At 46.0% G+C, this 19,742-nt stretch overlaps 1 protein-coding gene across 1 annotated transcript; it reads left to right on the forward strand.

The window, feature by feature from the left end:
* Positions 1–6,090: 6,090 nt before the first annotated feature.
* On the forward strand, positions 6,091–12,291 carry LOC106589839 (metalloproteinase inhibitor 2). The gene is made up of 5 exons (XM_014180235.3): positions 6,091–6,496; positions 10,120–10,217; positions 10,317–10,425; positions 10,989–11,113; positions 11,220–12,291. Exons 1-5 carry the CDS (start codon positions 6,367–6,369, stop codon positions 11,415–11,417), a joined length of 660 nt encoding a protein of 219 aa, XP_014035710.1. The 5' UTR covers positions 6,091–6,366; the 3' UTR covers positions 11,418–12,291.
* Positions 12,292–19,742: the final 7,451 nt, after the last annotated feature.

Raw genomic sequence — 19,742 nt, forward strand, 5'->3', positions numbered from 1 at the left:
CAGGTGTTCTACTCCGCTAGACAGCACCTCTCCTAAACAGGTGTTCTACTCCGCTAGCCAGCACCTCTCCTAAACAGGTGTTCTACTCCGCTAGCCAGCACCTCTCCTAAACAGGTGTTCTACTCCCCTAGCCAGCAGCTCTCCTAAACAGGTGTTCTACTCCACCACCCAGCACCTCTCCTAAACAGATGTTCAATTCCGCTAGTCAGCACCTCTCCTAAACAGGTCTTCTACTCTGCCAGCCAGCACCTCTCCTAAACACGTGTTCTACTCCGCTAGCCAGCACCTCTCCTAAACAGGTGTTCTACTCCGCTAGCCAGCACCTCGCCTAAACAGGTGTTCTACTCCACTAGCCAGCACCTCTCCTCAACAGTTGTTCTACTCCGCTAACCAGCACCTCTCCAAAACAGGTGTTCTACTCCGCTAGCCAGCATCTCTCCTAAACAGGTGTTCTACTCCGCTAGCCGCTAGCCAGCACCTCGCCTAAACAGGTGTTCTACTCCGCTAGCCAGCACCTCTCCTAAACAGGTCTTCTACTCTGCTAGCCAGCACCTCTCCTAAACACGTGTTCTACTCCGCTAGCCAGCACCTCTCCTAAACAGGTGTTCTACTCCGCTAGCCGCTAGCCAGCACCTCGCCTAAACAGGTGTTCTATTCCGCCAGCCAGCACCTCTCCTAAACAGGTGTTCTACTGCGCTAGCCAGCACCTCTCCTAAACAGGTGTTCTACTCCGCTAGCCAGCACCTCTCCTAAACAGGTGTTCTACTCCGCTAGCCAGCACCTCGCCTAAACAGGTGTTCTACTCCGCTAGCCAGCACCTCTCCTAAACAGGTGTTCTACTCCGCTAGCCAGCACCTCTCCTAAACAGGTATTCTACTCCGCTAGCCAGCACCTCTCCTAAACAGGTGTTCTACTCCGCTAGACAGCACCTCTCCTAAACAGGTGTTCTACTCCGCTAGCCAGCACCTCTCCTAAACAGGTGTTCTACTCCGCTAGCCAGCACCTTTCCTAAACAGGTGTTCTACTCCGCTAGCCAGCAGCTCTCCTAAACAGGTATTCTACTCCGCTAGCCAGCACTTCTCCTAAACAGGTGTTCTACTCCGCTAGACAGCACCTCTCCTAAACAGGTGTTCTACTCCGCTAGCCAGCACCTCTCCTAAACAGGTGTTCTACTCCGCTAGCCAGCACCTCTCCTAAACAGGTGTTCTACTCCGCTAGCCAGCAGCTCTCCTAAACAGGTATTCTACTCCGCTAGCCAGCACCTCTCCTAAACAGGTGTTCTACTCCGCTAGACAGCACCTCTCCTAAACAGGTGTTCTACTCCAGCCTACGCCAGCACCTCTGCCTAAACAGGTGTTCTACTCCGCTAGTCCAGCACCTCTCCTAAACAGGTCTTCTACTCTGCCAGCCAGCACCTCTCCTAAACACGTGTTCTACTCCGCTAGCCAGCACCTCTCCTAAACAGGTGTTCTACTCCGCTAGCCAGCACCTCGCCTAAACAGGTGTTCTACTCCACTAGCCAGCACCTCTCCTCAACAGTTGTTCTACTCCGCTAACCAGCACCTCTCCAAAACAGGTGTTCTACTCCGCTAGCCAGCATCTCTCCTAAACAGGTGTTCTACTCCGCTAGCTGCTAGCCAGCACCTCGCCTAAACAGGTGTTCTACTCCGCTAGCCAGCACCTCTCCTAAACAGGTCTTCTACTCTGCCAGCCAGCACCTCTCCTAAACACGTGTTCTACTCCGCTAGCCAGCACCTCGCCTAAACAGGTGTTCTACTCCGCTAGCCAGCACCTCGCCTAAACAGGTGTTCTACTCCACTAGCCAGCACCTCTCCTCAACAGTTGTTCTACTCCGCTAACCAGCACCTCTCCAAAACAGGTGTTCTACTCCGCTAGCCAGCATCTCGCCTAAACAGGTGTTCTACACCAATAGCCAGCACCTCTCCTAAACAGGTGTTCAACTCTGCTAGCCAGCACCTCTCCTAAACAGGTGTTCTACTCCGCTAGCCGCTAGGCAGCACCTTGCCTAAACAGGTGTTTTACTCCACTAGCCAGCACTTCTCATAGACAGGTGTTCTACTCTGCTAGCCAGCACCTCTCCTAAACAGGTGTTCTACTCCGCTAGCCAGCACTTCTCCTAAACAGGTGTTCTACTCCGCTAGCCAGCACCTCTCCTAAACACGTGTTCTACTCCGCTAGCCAGCACCTCTCCTAAACAGGTGTTCTACTTCGCTAGCCAGCACCTCTCCTAAACAGGTATTCTACTCCGCTAGCCAGCACCTCTCCTAAACAGGTGTTCTACTCCGCTAGACAGCACCTCTCCTGAACAGGTGTTCTACTCCGCTAGCCAGCACCTCTCCTAAACAGGTGTTCTACTACGCTAGTCAGCACCTCTCCTAAACAGGTGTTCTACTCCGCTAGCCAGCAGCTCTCCTAAACAGGTGTTCTACTCCACCACCCAGCACCTCTCCTAAACAGATGTTCAATTCCGCTAGTCAGCACCTCTCCTAAACAGGTCTTCTACTCTGCCAGCCAGCACCGCTCCTAAACACGTGTTCTACTCCGCTAGCCAGCACCTCTCCTAAACAGGTGTTCTACTCCACTAGCCAGCACCTCGCCTAAACAGGTGTTCTACTCCACTAGCCAGCACCTCTCCTCAACAGTTGTTCTACTCCGCTAACCAGCACCTCTCCAAAACAGGTGTTCTACTCCGCTAGCCAGCATCTCGCCTAAACAGGTGTTCTACACCGATAGCCAGCACCTCTCCTAAACAGGTGTTCAACTCTGCTAGCCAGCACCTCTCCTAAACAGGTGTTCTACTCCGCTAGCCGCTAGCCAGCACCTCGCCTAAACAGGTGTTCTATTCCGCCAGCCAGCACCTCTCCTAAACAGGTGTTCTACTGCGCTAGCCAGCACCTCTCCTAAACAGGTGTTCTACTCCGCTAGCCAGCACCTCTCCTAAACAGATGTTCTACTCCGCTAGCCAGCACCTCTCCTAAACAGGTGTTCTACTCTGCCAGCCAGCACCTCTCCTAAACAGGTGTTCTACTCCGCTAGCCAGCACCTCTCCTAAACAGGTGTTCTACTCCGCTAGCCAGCACCTCGCCTAAACAGGTGTTCTACTCCGCTAGCCAGCACCTCTCCTAAACAGGTGTTCTACTCCGCTAGCCAGCACCTCTCCTAAACAGGTGTTCTACTCCGCTAGCCAGCACCTCGCCTAAACAGGTGTTCTACTCCGCTAGCCAGCACCTCGCCTAAACAGGTGTTCTACTACGCTAGCCAGCACCTCTCCTAAACAGGTCTTCAACTCTGCTAGCCAGCACCTCTCCTAAACAGGTGTTCTACTCCGCTAGCCAGCACCTTGCCTAAACAGGTGTTTTACTCCGCTAGCCAGCACCTCTCCTAAACAGGTGTTTTACTCCGCTAGCCAGCACCTCTCCTAAACAGGTGTTCTACTCCGCTAGCCAGCACCTCTCCTAAACACGTGTTCTACTCCGCTAGCCAGCACCTCTCCTAAACAGGTGTTCTACTCCGCTAGCCAGCACCTCTCCTAAACAGGTGTGCTACTCCGCTAGACAGCACCTCTCCTAAACAGGTGTTCTACTCCGCTAGCCAGCACCTCTCCTAAACAGGTGTTCTACTCCGCTAGCCAGCAGCTCTCTTAAACAGGTGTTCTACTCCACCACCCAGCACCTCTCCTAAACAGATGTTCAATTCCGCTAGTCAGCACCTCTCCTAAACAGGTCTTCTACTCTGCCAGCCGGCACCGCTCCTAAACACGTGTTCTACTCCGCTAGCCAGCACCTCTCCTAAACAGGTGTTCTACTCCGCTAGCCAGCACCTCGCCTAAACAGGTGTTCTACTCCACTAGCCAGCACCTCTCCTCAACAGTTGTTCTACTCCGCTAACCAGCACCTCTCCAAAACAGGTGTTCTACTCCGCTAGCCAGCATCTCGCCTAAACAGGTGTTCTACACCGATAGCCAGCACCTCTCCTAAACAGGTGTTCAACTCTACTTGCCAGCACCTCTCCTAAACAGGTGTTCTACTCCGCTAGCCAGCACCTCGCCTAAACAGGTGTTCTATTCCGCCAGCCAGCACCTCTCCTAAACAGATGTTCTACTCCGCTAGCCAGCACCTCTCCTAAACAGGTGTTCTACTCTGCCAGCCAGCACCTCTCCTAAACAGGTGTTCTACTCCGCTAGCCAGCACCTCTCCTAAACAGGTGTTCTACTCCGCTAGCCAGCACCTCTCCTAAACAAGTGTTCTACTCCGCTAGCCAGCACCTCTCCTAAACAGGTGTTCTACTCTGCCAGCCAGCACCTCTCCTAAACAGGTGTTCTACTCCGCTAGCCAGCACCTCTCCTAAACAGGTGTTCTACTCTGCTAGCCAGCACCTCTCCTAAGCAGGTGTTCTACTCCGCTTTGCAGCACCTCTCCTAAACAGGTGTTCTACTCCGCTAGCCAGCACCTCTCCTAAACAGGTGTTCTACTCTGCCAGCACCTCTCCTAAACAGGTGTTCTACTCCGCTAGCCAGCACCTCTCCGAAACAGGTGTTCTACTCAGCTAGCCAGCACCTCTCCTAAACAGGTGTTCAACTCCGCTAGCCAGCACCTCTCCTAAACAGGTGTTCTACTCCGCTAGCCAGCACCTCTCCTAAACAGGTGTTCTACTCCGCTAGCCAGCACCTCTCCTAAACAGTTGTTCTACTCCGCTAGCCAGCACCTCTCCTAAACAGGTGTTCATTTCTTTCGCTTCCAGTACAAAACAAAGTCATCAGTGATTGGATCATCTTTAACCAATCAGAGTATCAAAGCCAATGACGAATTTTCAAACACTGCTTTACCACCTGTATTTTGGCTCTGGCCTAATCCATCAGTTCCTGGGACCAATCAGACAGTCTAGAATGGATTTCCATTCAAGAACTCCTTGAGAAAGTACTCAGATCCATGCTCAATGAGGGAGTTATTTTACACTGGCCCGTGTTGAAAAGGCCCATCATGTCATAGGGCAAAAGTGTTGGAGGAGCACCCTTCTCAAATCAAACAGTTATTTACGCCATTGTTCCATTTTGTCAAGGCAGCATGTTGCATTGTCCAGAAACATACATCTCTTTTCCACAAAATAAATGTTTGAGTTTTCTAACTAGTTTTCATTGGGAAGGCAGATAAGCGTTTATGTATATATATATATATATATATATATATATATATATATATATATATATAGCCATATATATATATACGTTTTATACAAGTAAATTTGTATTATTATTTATTATTATACTGTATCTGTAACCCAATTATGCCTAGTAGGTTAGGTCTACTGTCTAGCCTAGGCCTACTATGTTATGTTTGTAAAACATTTTCACAATTTATTTAAGAGGACCACCATTTTTTTTAAATTGTTTCATCCTTGATGATTTGAAATGCATTATCAAGATGTGTGGTTGTATTGTGTTTTAAATGATCAAATACGTCTGTCTGTCTGTCTGTCTGTCTGTCTGTCTGTCTGTCTGTCTGTCTGTCTGTCTGTCTGTCTGTCTGTCTGTCTGTCTGTCTTGTCTGTCTGTCTGTCTGTCTGTCTGTCTGTCTGTCTGTCTGTCTGTCTGTCTGTCTGTCTGTCTGTCTGTCTGTCTGTCTGTCTGTCTGTCTGTCTGTCTGTCTGTCTATCAAAGCTATTACGTTTGCATAGGAAAACACTGAATCCTACTAATTACTACACGTGCTTAATTACATCACTTTTGTTTTGAGCTGACTTAGCAGGTCGTAGAGAGCCGGGCACCTGGCCCATGCCCGGGAGTCAGCCCGGTTCCAAATCGAATGCAATCAACTTTCTGTCGGTGCAAAACACGCCTACACGGGCGCCCGGGCGAGATTAATCGAACCCCCTCAACGTGGAGAAAGAAACTACGTCCGTAGGCGTGGCGTTGCGTTCGGCCGGAGCAGGCAGGCAGGCGGGCGGGCAGGCAGGCAAAGAGAATAGGAAAACTTTTAACCCAGGGCTCGAGCGCTTACCGCTGGACGAATCGTCACCGAGAGGGGAGGAGTCCATCCTGCAGCAGCTTTAAAAGCTGCCTAATCACAGAGAAATGATAACGCACCCAACAGATTGTCATTGCGCGTTTCTAAAAGTGAAGGTCACACACTTGTTTTTTCCCCTGCGAGGGTCTACTAGCGCCTGGGGCTCAGGACCTGCGGGTTTCTTCCGTTATTTGGTCTTGGTTAACGATCATTGTAGCCGTTGACACATAGCCTACCCACACAGACACACACCTACAGCCCACTCAGCGAATTTCACTCTCTATACGGGCATTCCCCCCCGCATTTCAAAAGACGGTAAACAACGGAGACACAGCGGGAGAAAATGCCGTTATCAATTAACGGCGTACTCTGCACCCTGACGGTGCTGATTCTGTGGCAGGCGGAGAAGCTCGTTGAAGCGTGCAGCTGTGCCCCAGTGCACCCACAACAGGCGTTCTGTAACGCGGACGTAGGTGAGTATAGACCGGCAACGGCTACGCCCTCACGTGCACATGTTGTTTCTCTACTACAGTCTCTGTCAAGAGGTCTGGTCCTTCATGGCAGGTAGTAGTGTGCTTGCCAGCTCTGTCTGTCGCTACACTGGTGGCAGCGGTGGGATAAGTTAGTTGGTCACTTGTGCAGTCTCTCAGGCTTATGCCTATACGTATGATGGACGTGTCAGTTTGTACGTTCACATTGTAGTTTGTTCGTTCATACTGTAACTTGTTAATGTAGGTGATATGGTGCCATTTGGGACGCAAACAAAGTGTATTCTTTACTTATTCATTTACACACTTGCGGTTTCCTGTTGCGTGATACAACAGGAAATGTGTAACTGAGGTGGTTGGCTCCATGATGATTAGTAACTTTGCCTGAGATCTGAAGGCTTGTCTCCACCTGACTATGCTGCAGCCATGTACAGTAAAACAGAGGACCCACACACAGTCCCCTATGAGTTTAGAGTGCTTTGGGATCTGCCTTGGGACTAGGAGTGCAGTCTGCCTTGTGGACGTGGCACAGCAAATAGAAAATGAAGGAGAGGAAGGCATAAAGAGGGGGAGAGAGCAGGGGAAACTAGGATGGAATAAGCAGGGTAGTATAAATTCTGCTCGAATCCCTCTGAACAAGTCTGTCACAGCAGTCTCTCTCTCTCTCTCTCTCTCTGGGGGTGTAGTTGTGAGGAATGACAGTAATCTTTCTGGGGTTTTCCTGCTCTGCACCGACCTAATGTAGCAGGATGGCAAAACAGACGCACACATCACTTCAAAGAGACTGAGTGCAACGCCCAAGACTGCACAGACGTACAGTACACACCACTGGGATGTATAGCCTTCTCTCAGTCACATACGAATGTGTCCATCTGGCAGCGTATGACATCTGGCTGTCAGTTCTGGATACTCAAAAGGAAAAAGTTTTAAAAGTCAAGGACCTCTCACAAATATACATGGTATCCATGAGAATAGGCCAAATATACATGGTATCCATGAGAATAGGCCAAATATACATGGTATCCATGAGAATAGGCCAAATATACATGGTATCCATGAGAATAGGCCAAATATACATGGTATCCATGAGAATAGGCCAAATATACATGGTATCCATGAGAATAGGCCAAATATACATGGTATCCATGAGAATAGGGAGACACAGAGTTAACTGACTTACAGGGTGGCATCCTCTGACTTTGTCAACATTGTTCACTCCTCTTCAGAAGTCATCTGCTTCCTGGTCATTCTAATCAGTGGCTATGTATACCTACAAGTACCTCTTGGTGTAGCAGTCCCACTAAGTTTAGGGCTCCCGAGTGACGCAAAGGTCTAAGGCACTACAGACCCTGGTTTGATTCCAGGCTGTATCACAACTGCCGGTGATTGGGAGTCCCATAAGGCGGCGCACAATTGGCCCAGCGTTGTTAGGGTTTGGCCGTGGTAAGCCGTCATTGTAAATAAGAATTTGTTCTTAACTGACTTGCCTAGTTAAATAAAGGTTTAAATAACATTTTAAAATGAGCTCATCAACATAAGTTAATTTTCAGAGAGGCCAAGAATATGCTTAAGCTAAGCTCCCATCTATACTCTGAGGAAATGAGATGTCTGTGTACTAAGCCAATAGACAGAACAGAGTCTGTAGCCCACAGATACTCAGAGGAGCGACAATAACAGCTATGTGATGAACATTTACCCTTGCCCGTCTACTCCAGGGGAGAATGACTGCCCCCTCTCATAAAGCCATGGAAGTTCAAGGCCAACCGGTACTGCAGGCATTGTTTGCAGAAGACATTATCCCCCATTTATAGTGAAGGGGGGGTGGAAGGCAGGCCAATCTTCATGTAAATGCATATCTCCAAGACGGTGACAATACCAATAATTGCTTCTACTACACTAGATGTATGTCCTTGAACCAATTATTTTTAAATACCACACAGGATATAAGGATAATTTTACAGTAGCTAATGGCAGCCTGCAGTACCCGGTCGGTCTTCAACTTGAGATGCTTAATGAGAGGGGACAACACTGAGCTAGGCTGCAATGTCACTTCCTGGAGTGGCTCAAACTGTTATGTCTACATAAATATCCCAAATGAGACATCTTAACTGACTTTCTGGGCTTCAAAGGCACTATTGAGTCTTCACATAGGAATGAATGGTGTCACATGATCGATGGCTTTGTCCGTTCATTTAGCGTGGTGGATAACGGAGGGTTAGAGGAACTCAGGATGTGGTATGTGTTCATATGGGGGTTTTCATGGAAAAATGTGTAGTTCTGGTGATATGCATGTATAGGTTTTCTGCATAGCTATGGAGTGTAACCGACGTGAAATGGCTAGTCAGTTAGCGGTGGTGCGCACTAATAGCGTTTCAATCGGTGACATCACTCGCTCTGAGACCTGAAGTAGTTGTTCCCCTTGCTCTGCAAGGGCTGCGGCTTTTGTGGCGCGATGGGTAACGATGCTTTGTGGGTGACTGTTGTTGATGTGTGCAGAGGGTCCCTGGTTCGAGCCCAGGTTGGGGTGAGGAGAGGGACGGAAGCTAGACTGTTACATATGGTTGGCTTGAGGTGCATGAACCTCTCTGTCCTAAGTTTCTGCTCTCTTAACATGGCTGATCATATGACCTAGTTAAGTAGCAGGGGGGGAATGGAGCCTATTTAGGAAAACATGATTCCGGAAATGCCATTAAACAGGCAGCAGTCCCAAATCACAGAATCACAGTTTCCCTGAGCTGAGCGTGCTGTCTACCCTGTTCTATTCCCAGAGTCCTTAGTGCTCATTAGCTTCTGGGTCTGAATGAGGTCAGGAAACGAGAGGGGAAAAACTCCACAGGATTCAGGAGATCGAGCCAGCCAGGTATACTGCTGGCCCTCGGTGTGTTTGCATCACCCTCAGTGGGCTCCCTCTATGAACTTGGGGAGTGGTTACATGTGCAGAAAAGCATGCGACCTGGACCAGGGGAGAAATGAGGGAGTCGGACGTTAACTCTGTAGTGAACCCCTCCCATGTCTGCTTGTGTTCCACGCCAGAAAGGGAACCCGAGGGGACAGGGCAACGGCAGTCACCCCTGTGGAGTGTGTACATTTGTATTTTTTCTCCTGTGATTTTTTTTTTTTTTTTCACGTTCTTGCGTATTGCTCATATTTTCCCTTCCCATAGCTAAAGCATGATGTTTGTGAGTCTTTTAAAACACAGGAACTACAGCTTATACTAGATCTGTCTTCTATCCTTCAGTGTCACTACATTTTGTCTCTTTCTCTCGATAATGTGCCTAAATCACAGCCTTGTGCTCTCACTGGCCGAAACATCTCTCCCGAATCATATGTGCTAACAAATCGTGATGTGATCTGGGGCATGAACATCTGGAATGTTACTGGCAGCTTGTTCACATCCTGAAACAGTCAAAACAACGAAGGCTATTTTGACTCCCTGTATTGTTGGTTTACTGTGATGTAGGAACATCAGGCTGCAGTAGAGGCTGTTCAGGCTGCCTGGGCACCATCTGCAGGTGGTTAACTAGATGTGGTGGGAGAAGGAATTCAAACAGAAGCTTTGTTTTCGGGACTTGTGTGTGCTGATGTCCTCTGATCCTGTCTCCCTGCAGTGATCCGAGCGACGGTGGTGGGTGAGAAGGCGGTAGATACTGAGAATATCTATGGTAACCCCATCACCATGATACAGTATGACGTCAAACAGATCAAGGTGAGAATACATCCATGACCTCTAACCCCGTCTGACCTCTTAACACGTCACCTGTGGATGTGTAAGATATGAGACTTGTGTTCATCTGACCTGTTGTAGATGTATAAGGGTCCTGACCAGGACATTGAGGAGATCTTCACTGCTCCGGTCTCCTCTGTGTGTGGCGTTACCTTTGATACCAGTGGCAAGAAGGACTACCTGATCTCAGGTGAGGATTGTCTGTTGGACCCTACCACACACGCATAGTTAATCTCCCTCCGCTCTGTGCTAAAAGTAGCCTGATCCCAGAGCTGTTTGTGTTGCCTTGCCTACTCTTACAGGTATTAGTGTTATAAGGAGTTGACAAGACGGCACAAACAGATCTGGGATCAGGCTGTGCCAGAAGGTGCCGAGTGAGCACAACTGGAGCAGACATGGGCTAGACGTAAAGCGAGACACAGAGGGGCATTAGATCATGCGTGCTCTGGTTTCCCTACTCATTCTCTCACACACACAGCCTAATTACAGGGAACACCAGGCCAGGGACTGCTGAGGCTAGTGTTTCCTCCTTTAGGATTCCCAATGGACCTCGGCATGGTGAAAACCATTTTCTGCAAGACTAGCCTTTCAATGACTCACCCTTCTCCTCACACCCTCTCCCTTTTCTAACCGCTGTCTGTCCCCATGTAAGGAAGGAAGGGAGGAAAAGAAAAGCATGTTTGATTTAGTGTTTCAGAACCACGTTTCTGTTTTTTTAAAGAGGACCTCTTCCCTGCCTTATGTTTTCTGCAGGCAAGGTGGAGGCAGGTGGGAAGATGCATGTGACCCTGTGTGACTACATCACTCCCTGGGAGTCCATGAGCCCCACTCAGAAGACGAGTCTGACTCAGCGCTATCAGATGGGCTGTGACTGCAAGGTAGGGAGGTGGTGGGGAGCAGGGCAGGATGGGGATTTGGAGGAGGTTGTTTGGTAGGGAAACATCTCCTGTGACTTGTCTTAACCTGGTGTGTGTGTCTGTGTAGATTGTGCGCTGCCCCTCCCTGCCCTGTGCCATCTCCGCTCCAGAGGAGTGTCTGTGGACAGACCTGATGATGGAGAAGCAGGTGCACGGTCGCCAAGCCAACGACTATGCCTGCGTTAAGAGGGCCGACAGCTCCTGTTCCTGGTACCGCGGTAATGCTCCGCCCAAGAAGGAGTTCCTGGACATCGAGGACCCCTAGTCACTTCCTGCCAACACCCCCTTCCAGCTGCCCAATGCAAAGCCTGATTTTAAAAAAAAAAACTAAAAAATTTTAAGAAAAATAAATCTAAACAATTTAGTGAAATATTAGAGGAGAAAATAAGTTCTGTGTGGAATTGCAAGATGAATATGATACACATAAAATATAACGAGGCAAAGCTGATTGATTTGAGCGAGATCGGTGAAATTGTTTACTGGTTCAAAAACAACTCCTAGCTACTACCCCCTTCTGTCTGCAGAGCTGAAGGGACCTGCTGTATTTGTAGTATGGTGATGGCATACACAGGTTGGTGGCACCATCATTGGGGAGGACTGGCTTGTTGTAATGGCTGGAACATTGACTCCATTCCAGACATTATAAGCTGTCCTCCCCTCTGTATCCTCCTGGGTAATCAATCCACATAGCTCCCTGAATGTTCATTTTGTCAAATTTACACACATACTTGGTTCCTTCAGGTCAACAAACAGAAGGGTTAGAGGCTAGGGGAAGGAGCTAGACTGGCTCAGGGTGTTTGTAGAGATTTAGGGTCATGAGACGGACTGGTCGAGTGATTTTTCACATCCCCCTGAGGCTGGCGTCAGGAGGACTGATTCTTTAAACGATTGGTGTCTCAAATGGCACCCTATTCCCTATAGAGTGCACAACTTTTTTTTTTTTACCAGCGCCCAGGTTAAGTAGTGCACTCTATAGGGAATAGGGTGCCATTTTGGACAGAACCCTTAAAGAGAAAGGTGCACTTGATATAACTCCTTTTGTGCACCTCCTGGGCAGAGAACTCACCTTTTGACCTACTGTATGGAATGGTTGCAAAAGGGAGAACTCTGCCTACCTGTCGGGCTGGGGGGGGGGGGGGGTCTAAATCAAGTGCAACTTTTTGCCCCTAAACTCCTACCTCTCTCAAACTACCCAGGTTAGAACAACCCCATATCTATTCAATGATGGCTAGACAATGTTTCCTCATTTCTGTTTGATCCAAGTTGCCTTTTTGTGTTTTTTATCTCCTCTAGTTAAATGCTATTTGATGTTGCTTCTCATGCTCATGTTATCACCAATCAGATTGCTGGTGAGGTGGGGCTTCCCAGATTATTCTAATCGACATTTGGAAAGAAAATAGTTTAGTTTTTATAAGTGATTGCGTTCGTTTCGTCTGTACTCTAAGCATCCCAGTCAGAGACAGATCTGTGAATAACATTTAAAACAACCTTCTAGAATGCGTGTCTCACCAGTCTGTGAATAACATTTAAAACAACCTTCTAGAATGCGTGTCTCACCAGTCTGTGAATAACATTTAAAACAACCTTCTAGAATGCGTGTCTCACCAGTCTGTGAATAACATTTAAAACAACCTTCTAGAATGCGTGTCTCACCAGTCTGTGAAGTATGTCAGACGTTGATGGTATCTCATTTTACCCCTGCCCTTCCCCACTCTCCATAACCCTCACCCCTATGCCGCCCTCCCCTCGACGGTCTTTCTAGACTCAACACCCCCCTGTCTCCACCCACTACCCCTTCTCTCCCTTGATGGCTATACAGCAGTGGAGGCTGGTGGTAGGAGCTATAGGCTCATTGTAATGGCTGGACTGGAATAAATGGAACGGAGTTAAACGTGGTTTCCATATGTTTGACTCCATTCCAGTCATTACAATGAGTCTTTTCTCCTATAGCTGCTCCCACCAGCCTCCACTGCTGTATGGTACCCATGCCTCATTGGAGGCTGGTGGGAGGAGTTACGCATATACTTTTGTATTTTTATAATTCTGTCAGAACTCAATTTTATACTTTTTGAAGAGGAATTTGAGTTGAGAGAACCGTGTGATTCTCTGTAGTGTTCTTAATATAGTACCCCAGACAGGAAGATGTGTATCCCAAATGGCTCCCTATTCCATTACATAGTGCACTATATAGGCCTTGGTCAAAAGTAGCACACTACATAGGAAATAGGGTGCCTTACGGGACACAGCCAGACAGCCGCGTTCCAGGCAGTCTTAACTACAATCCGTTGCGCTGTGCAAATGTTCAGATCTTACATCTGCGGCAGGTAGCCTAGTGGTTAACGCGTTGGACTAGTAACCGAAAGGTTGCAAGATCGAATCCCCGATGCCTGGGGAAGTGTGTAACCTCTCAGGAAACCATGTCAATAGGATTTAGTGTCACATCTCAAAATAATGCTATCTATATTAATTTGGATTGAAAGTATCAGAAGCATAATATAAGAGTGGGCTGTTTCCATTTTACATAGATTGTTTCTCCCAATCAAGTCTCTTTAAAAAAAAATAATAATAATGATGACGTGGTGAATGTCTTTCGCTGGGAGCACGCGAGAGAAAGAATCTCACTCCTAGCCACCTACTTGCAAGGAAGGCACTTGCATAGATCTAAAGAAGCTTGGCTAGATATTAAGACTTATCTTTCAGAAGGCAATGCCTTGGTGATACCATATTTCTTTTACCTTATCCAATGCTTTCTGATGTATGGAGGGGGGATTAGGTGTGTGTGGGAGAAAGGTAGAGTGAGATAAAGGGGTTGAGTTTGAATACATCCAGACTATGCATGTTTAATCCTTTGGATGTTAAGTTGGACAAACATATACAACAGTATTATCAAATAAAACCAAACCTTTTGAAATCACTTTCTCTGTGTGTCTGTGCTGCTGGTAGTTATCAATCCTTGGTTTAAATGAAGTGTTGCACCCAGTGGAGGCTGCTGAAGGGAGGATGGCTCATAATGTCTGGAAAGGAGTGAATGGCATCAAACAGTTGATGCCATTACCATGAGCCTATCCTCCCTAATTAAGTTGCCACCAACCTCCAGTGGTTACCTGACTGAATGGTGCTGACTAAATAGAAAACAGCCTGCTTCCCAAATTGCACGGAGGACTTGAAGTACTTTGCCTGTTGAATGAACTTTCAAGTACAGGGAGGGAAATTTGGACTTGAGTATGCTTGACGTTGAGAATAAAGGATACCACATTTGAGATCTTAATGGTTTTGGGGCTGATTGTTATCCCTGCAGTGGTCAACAATGTGGCATTCTGAAGATCACTGCTTATTGGAAATGCATCACAATGAAAATGCTAACACCGATTAAAACCTTTTAAAGAAATGTTCTGCTCAGGGAATTGACATTGTGACTCAATAGCTACAGTCTGGAAATGGTGAATATTCAAAGTGATCAGTGTTTTATCATCCAAAATAATATGGAAATGTTAGCCAATGCATGGAAAGGCTAGAGCTGCTCATTGGTCTCACTGACCCAGAGGGGTATACTACAAAGTAGGTTCAATGAGTTAGCCAGATAACTTTGTTAAACAAGCTGAAATAAACTTATTTTCTGGTTCATAAACAAAGCTAAATGTAGGTGTTTTTGGTTGAGTTAAGCAGACTATGCCCACTTAAAGCTTACCTTTCAAATAAACAAGTTATTTCAGCAGTGGAGACTGCCTCATATTATCTTTTATTTAACTAGGCAAGTCAGTTAAGAACAAATTCTTATTTACAATGACAGCCTACCCCAGGCCAAATGTGCACCGCCCTATGTGACTCCCAATCACAGCCAGATGTGACACAGCCTGGATTCAAACCAGGGAGTGTAGTAACGCCTCTTGCACTGAGATGCAGTGCCTTAGACCGCTGCGCCACTCGGGAGCCCAACTCAACTCTGGACCTTGAAGCCTGTGCACCTTCTTTTTTTTCATTGTTTCCCTCTAATTAGGTTTTGATTTAGACCTGGGACACCAGGTGTGTGCAATTATCAGGTAGAACAGAAAACCAGCAGTTTCTGGACCTCATAGGCTGAGTTGAATACTATAGTGTTCTGCTATTGACCAGAGCCCTATATAGCCTGCTCAATTTGTACAACTGATGTATATGCATTTGGCGGTTGTAATAAAACAGTTTTCTGAACAAAAATAACTTTGTGGTAGTATTTGAACCAGGCTAGGACCTGAGGGGTATACTACAAAGGTTCAAAGAGTTAACCTGCTAACATGCCTAAATATTCTGAAATACACAGGTTGGTGGCACTTGTGGAATAAGGAAATGTGGAATAAGGTTTCCATGTGTTTGATGCCATTCCTTTTACTCCTTTTCAGACATTATGGGGCGGCATTGGTTAGAGTGGTTAGAGCATTGGGCCAGTAATCGACAGGTTGCTAGAACAGATCCCCGAGCTGACAAGGCAAAAAATCTGTTCTGCCTCTTAACAAGGGAGTTAACCCACTGTTCCTAGGCTGTCATTGTAAATTTGTTCTTCAATGACTTGCCTAGTTAAATTAATTCCTTTTATATAGGGAATAGGGCTGCATCTGGGAAGTGGGCGTTTCAGTTTCTGTTGCTCTTTGTGAAGACATTGCCCCCTGGTGGTACGTTTGTATTACCACAACTTCTACATCAGTAAGGATGTAACCTAACATAGCAGGCGTAAAATAAACTCCTTAAACTAGGGCTGCGTCCAAAAACACCTGGGAATTCGGTCTTCTGAGCGTTCAAAACAACAATTCTTTAGGAAAAAAAAGAGCTCCAACTGACAAATCATTTTTGAACCGTCATCCAACTCGGAATTCAAGATCGGAAACTCCGACATCTTTCTACAGCTCCGACTTCCCGGCCTAAAGATCACTGAAGTCATGATTTGACCTAGTTTTCCCCCCCAGTTCCCAGTTGTCTTGAAAGCGCCAGTGATCCCTGACTTATGGCGCTTTAGAGACAACTGGGAACTCGGAAATAACCGTGGTCAAATCATGACGTCGGTGATCTTCAGGTCGGAGCTGTAGAAAGATGCCAGAGTTTCCAACTTGGAATTCCGAGCTGGACGAACGTTCAAAACAATTTTCCCCAGTCAGAGCTCGTTTCTCTCCGAGTTCCCAGTTGTCTTGAACATACTGAAGTCGGAGATTTACGAGTTCCCAGTTGTTTTGAACAAGGCAATACTGATCTTGATGAGAAAAAAAATGACGGGAGAGGTTGTCTTCTCCACTGCAACCAATACAGTAAATGTTAAGGAGTTAAGTGGAGTGTCGCCTTGTTAACGTCCAAAAACGGAAGTCGCGTCACGCTCTCTTTCCATTTCCCCTGAAAACTGGAACATCCGGTTGTTGAGGACTTGGCAGAGGTTAATTCCATTAGAGAAGAATCACAGTGTATAATACCCATGTATATCCCAGTCTTTCAGTTCTTGACTGACTGCAGTACAGAGCGGGTGAAACTAGAATCCTGAAACAAAATGCACCAAGACAGCTTAGTCAATGAGAATAAATTATACTTGTCAATAGAAATCTGGTGGCATCAATGACTTCTTCACCACTCAGCCAAACGTACATTGGCTAGGCTCGCTTCACTTCAGCGTATGTGAACACAAGCATTCTAGAACACTAAACTGTAGAACCATAGACTCAGAACACTGATGCATAGATCTTAGGGCAAAACCACAGAACATTCTATTGAACACCTGCATGATGGCTTTAGTAAACGTCTATTCCTGATATGGCATCACATTGTTTGGGCAATACACTACACTTCATTTGCACCCAACACTGAGATGTGTACACACACAGTTGGTCATAGTTTAATCTGAGGTCAAGAGTCACTAATACAGGCTGCTTCTGAAATGGCACCAAAAGGGCTCTGGTCAAAAGAAGTGCACTATGTAGGAAATAGAGTGCCATTTGAGACGCAAATGATATTTGGGACACACACACAATGTCCAAAGGGTTATTGTCCTTCCAGACAGTTTTCTAAAGAGGTTGAAATGTGTGATTGAAGATTTTCAGACAGCACAAACTGTACATGGTTAGTAGCGTCACTTGAATCATACACTGTATGCCAATTAACATTATGGACAGAAGTACAAAAAGAGAATATATATATATATATATATATATGTTTATTAATTACACACACACACACACACACACACACACACACACACGAGATATGGGTCGAAAAACACACCTCAATGCAGGGATGGGATGTGCCACTGTGCCTTTATCCAGTGTGGATAAAGGCACAGTTTGGAGTACAGTGGCATATCTCTATCTTCTGGAGAACATCACTTCAATCACAAAGATTTGTTGAAAATAAACAAAGACAAACCAGGAGAAAGCCATTTCTCCTACAAGCGTTCCTATTGGACATCGCCGAGGATGCTGATTGTCTCATTTTGTCATTTTTTCCCCAGATGCTCTCCCTGTTTGGCCGATGATTATGTCATGACGTTGCCCTCTTTGGGTTTTCTATGCACCATCCCCCTACCTCTGTCTCCCCCACCGAGGCTCTGTGAGAGCGGTCGTAAATTCCTAAGAAAATGTCCCGCCTCATGGCCACAGTATAAAGAGAGAGTGGGTTTCATAGAAAGAACCCAGGAATTCTTCCACCTCACAGGACTGGAGAACCGAACGACATTTATGTTTCTGGAGAAGGTATAAAAGATCAGTGAAGAATCCAGCTACGAACTGGTCCGTTTGGTACAATTTTGTGAAGCTCATGAGAGACAATACGGCCACATTAGCATGGCGCTGTTTATATAATAGCCTCAGTTGTGAGACTTACATCTAATGGTTGTATAAAATGAATGAATAAGGATAAAGCTATTTGGAATATGTTGGGATGCTTGTAAGATGTTAATGTGAGAGAATTGTATTTCTGTTTAAAGTTTCACCAAGTCATCGGCACGCCCCCATCAACAGAGGGGACCTGGCGTCATGAGACAGCCTTTTTCCGAATATAACCCCCACCCAGGCTTTCTATCACCAGACCGAGCTGATCTCCATTACGAGTTGGCTGAAGGTTTGACCATGCATTCCTCGTTCTGAACTTTAACCATACCACGTGGTTAAACTATTAGACTATCGATACAGAATGAGAACAAGTCTTTGATATTAATTACTAGTCTGCAGCTAGGAATTCAGTATCATTGAACGCGAAGACCGACGAAACATCTGTCCTATAACGACATTAATGAATGTCACTTTGAAATATCCATTCTAACCAAGAGAGAGAGAGAGAGAGAGAGAGAGAGAGACAGAGAGAGAGAGACAGAGAGACAGGGAGACAGAGAACGCGAGGACAACCTCTCCAACAGAACAAACTTTTCAACAAAGATCCCGACGACACACTGAGCGTAAATATATATATTGATTGCAATTGTTCCCGAATGAGTGAGCGTTCATGTGCAAAGGATTAGCATTTCAATTGTTATAATTATCAACTCTTATCAACCTTTTGTCTAACAAGCCGCCATGCCGGTTTAGCCCACTAGGGCACATTCTCCTATCATTTCCTTGTAACCATATCTGTTTGTTATGCATTTCTGTGAATTACTTAGTTAGTAAATAAATGATTTTAAGACAATTGATGTATGGATGACTCATAGTGAAGACTGGGTTCGTGCAGATAACCAACAATTTACGACGTTTGGAATGAGACTGACGAGGTAAACAAATACATCATTAATCAGAAGACTAATAGATCAGATATTATAATATCTGAAAGTTATATTAGGAAAATTATAACTTTGTAATCTGAATATTTTCCTTGGTGCCCCGACCTCCTAGTTAACCTCTTACATCTAGACGTTCCGCTAGCGGAACACCTGCTCCAATATCCAATGATAGGCGTGGCGCGAATTACAAATTCCTCAAAAATACAAAACTTCAATTTTTCAAACATATGACTATTTTACACCATTTTAAAGACAAGACTCTCCTTTATCTAACCACACTGTCCGATTTCAAAAAGGCTTTACAGCGAAAGCAAAACATTAGATTATCTCAGCAGAGTACCCAGCCAGAAATAAACAGACACCCATTTTTCAAGCTAGCATATAATGTCACATAAACCAAAACCACAGCTAAATGCAGCACTAACCTTTGATGATCTTCATCAGATGACAACCCTAGGACATTATGTTATACAATACATGCATGTTTTGTTCAATCAAGTTCATATTTATATCCAAAAACCAGCTTTTTACATTAGCATGTGACGTTCAGAACTAGCATACCCCCCGCAAACTTCCGGTTAATTGACTAAATTACTCACGATAAACGTTCACAAAAAACATAACAATTATTTTAAGAATTATAGATACAGAACTCCTTTGTGCAATCGAGGTGTCGGATTTTAAAATAGCTTTTCGGTGAAAGCACATTTTGCAATATTCTGAGTAGATAGCCCAGCCATCACGGCTAGCTATTTTGACACCCACCAAGTTTAGCCCTGACCAAACTCCGATGTACTATTAGAAAAGTTTGATTACCTTTGGTGTTCTTCGTCAGAATGCACTCCCAGGACTGCTACTTCAATAACA

This window comes from Salmo salar, chromosome 28 (assembly GCF_965601325.2).
Source record: "Salmo salar chromosome 28, fSalSal1, whole genome shotgun sequence".
Taxonomy (NCBI): domain Eukaryota; kingdom Metazoa; phylum Chordata; class Actinopteri; order Salmoniformes; family Salmonidae; genus Salmo; species Salmo salar.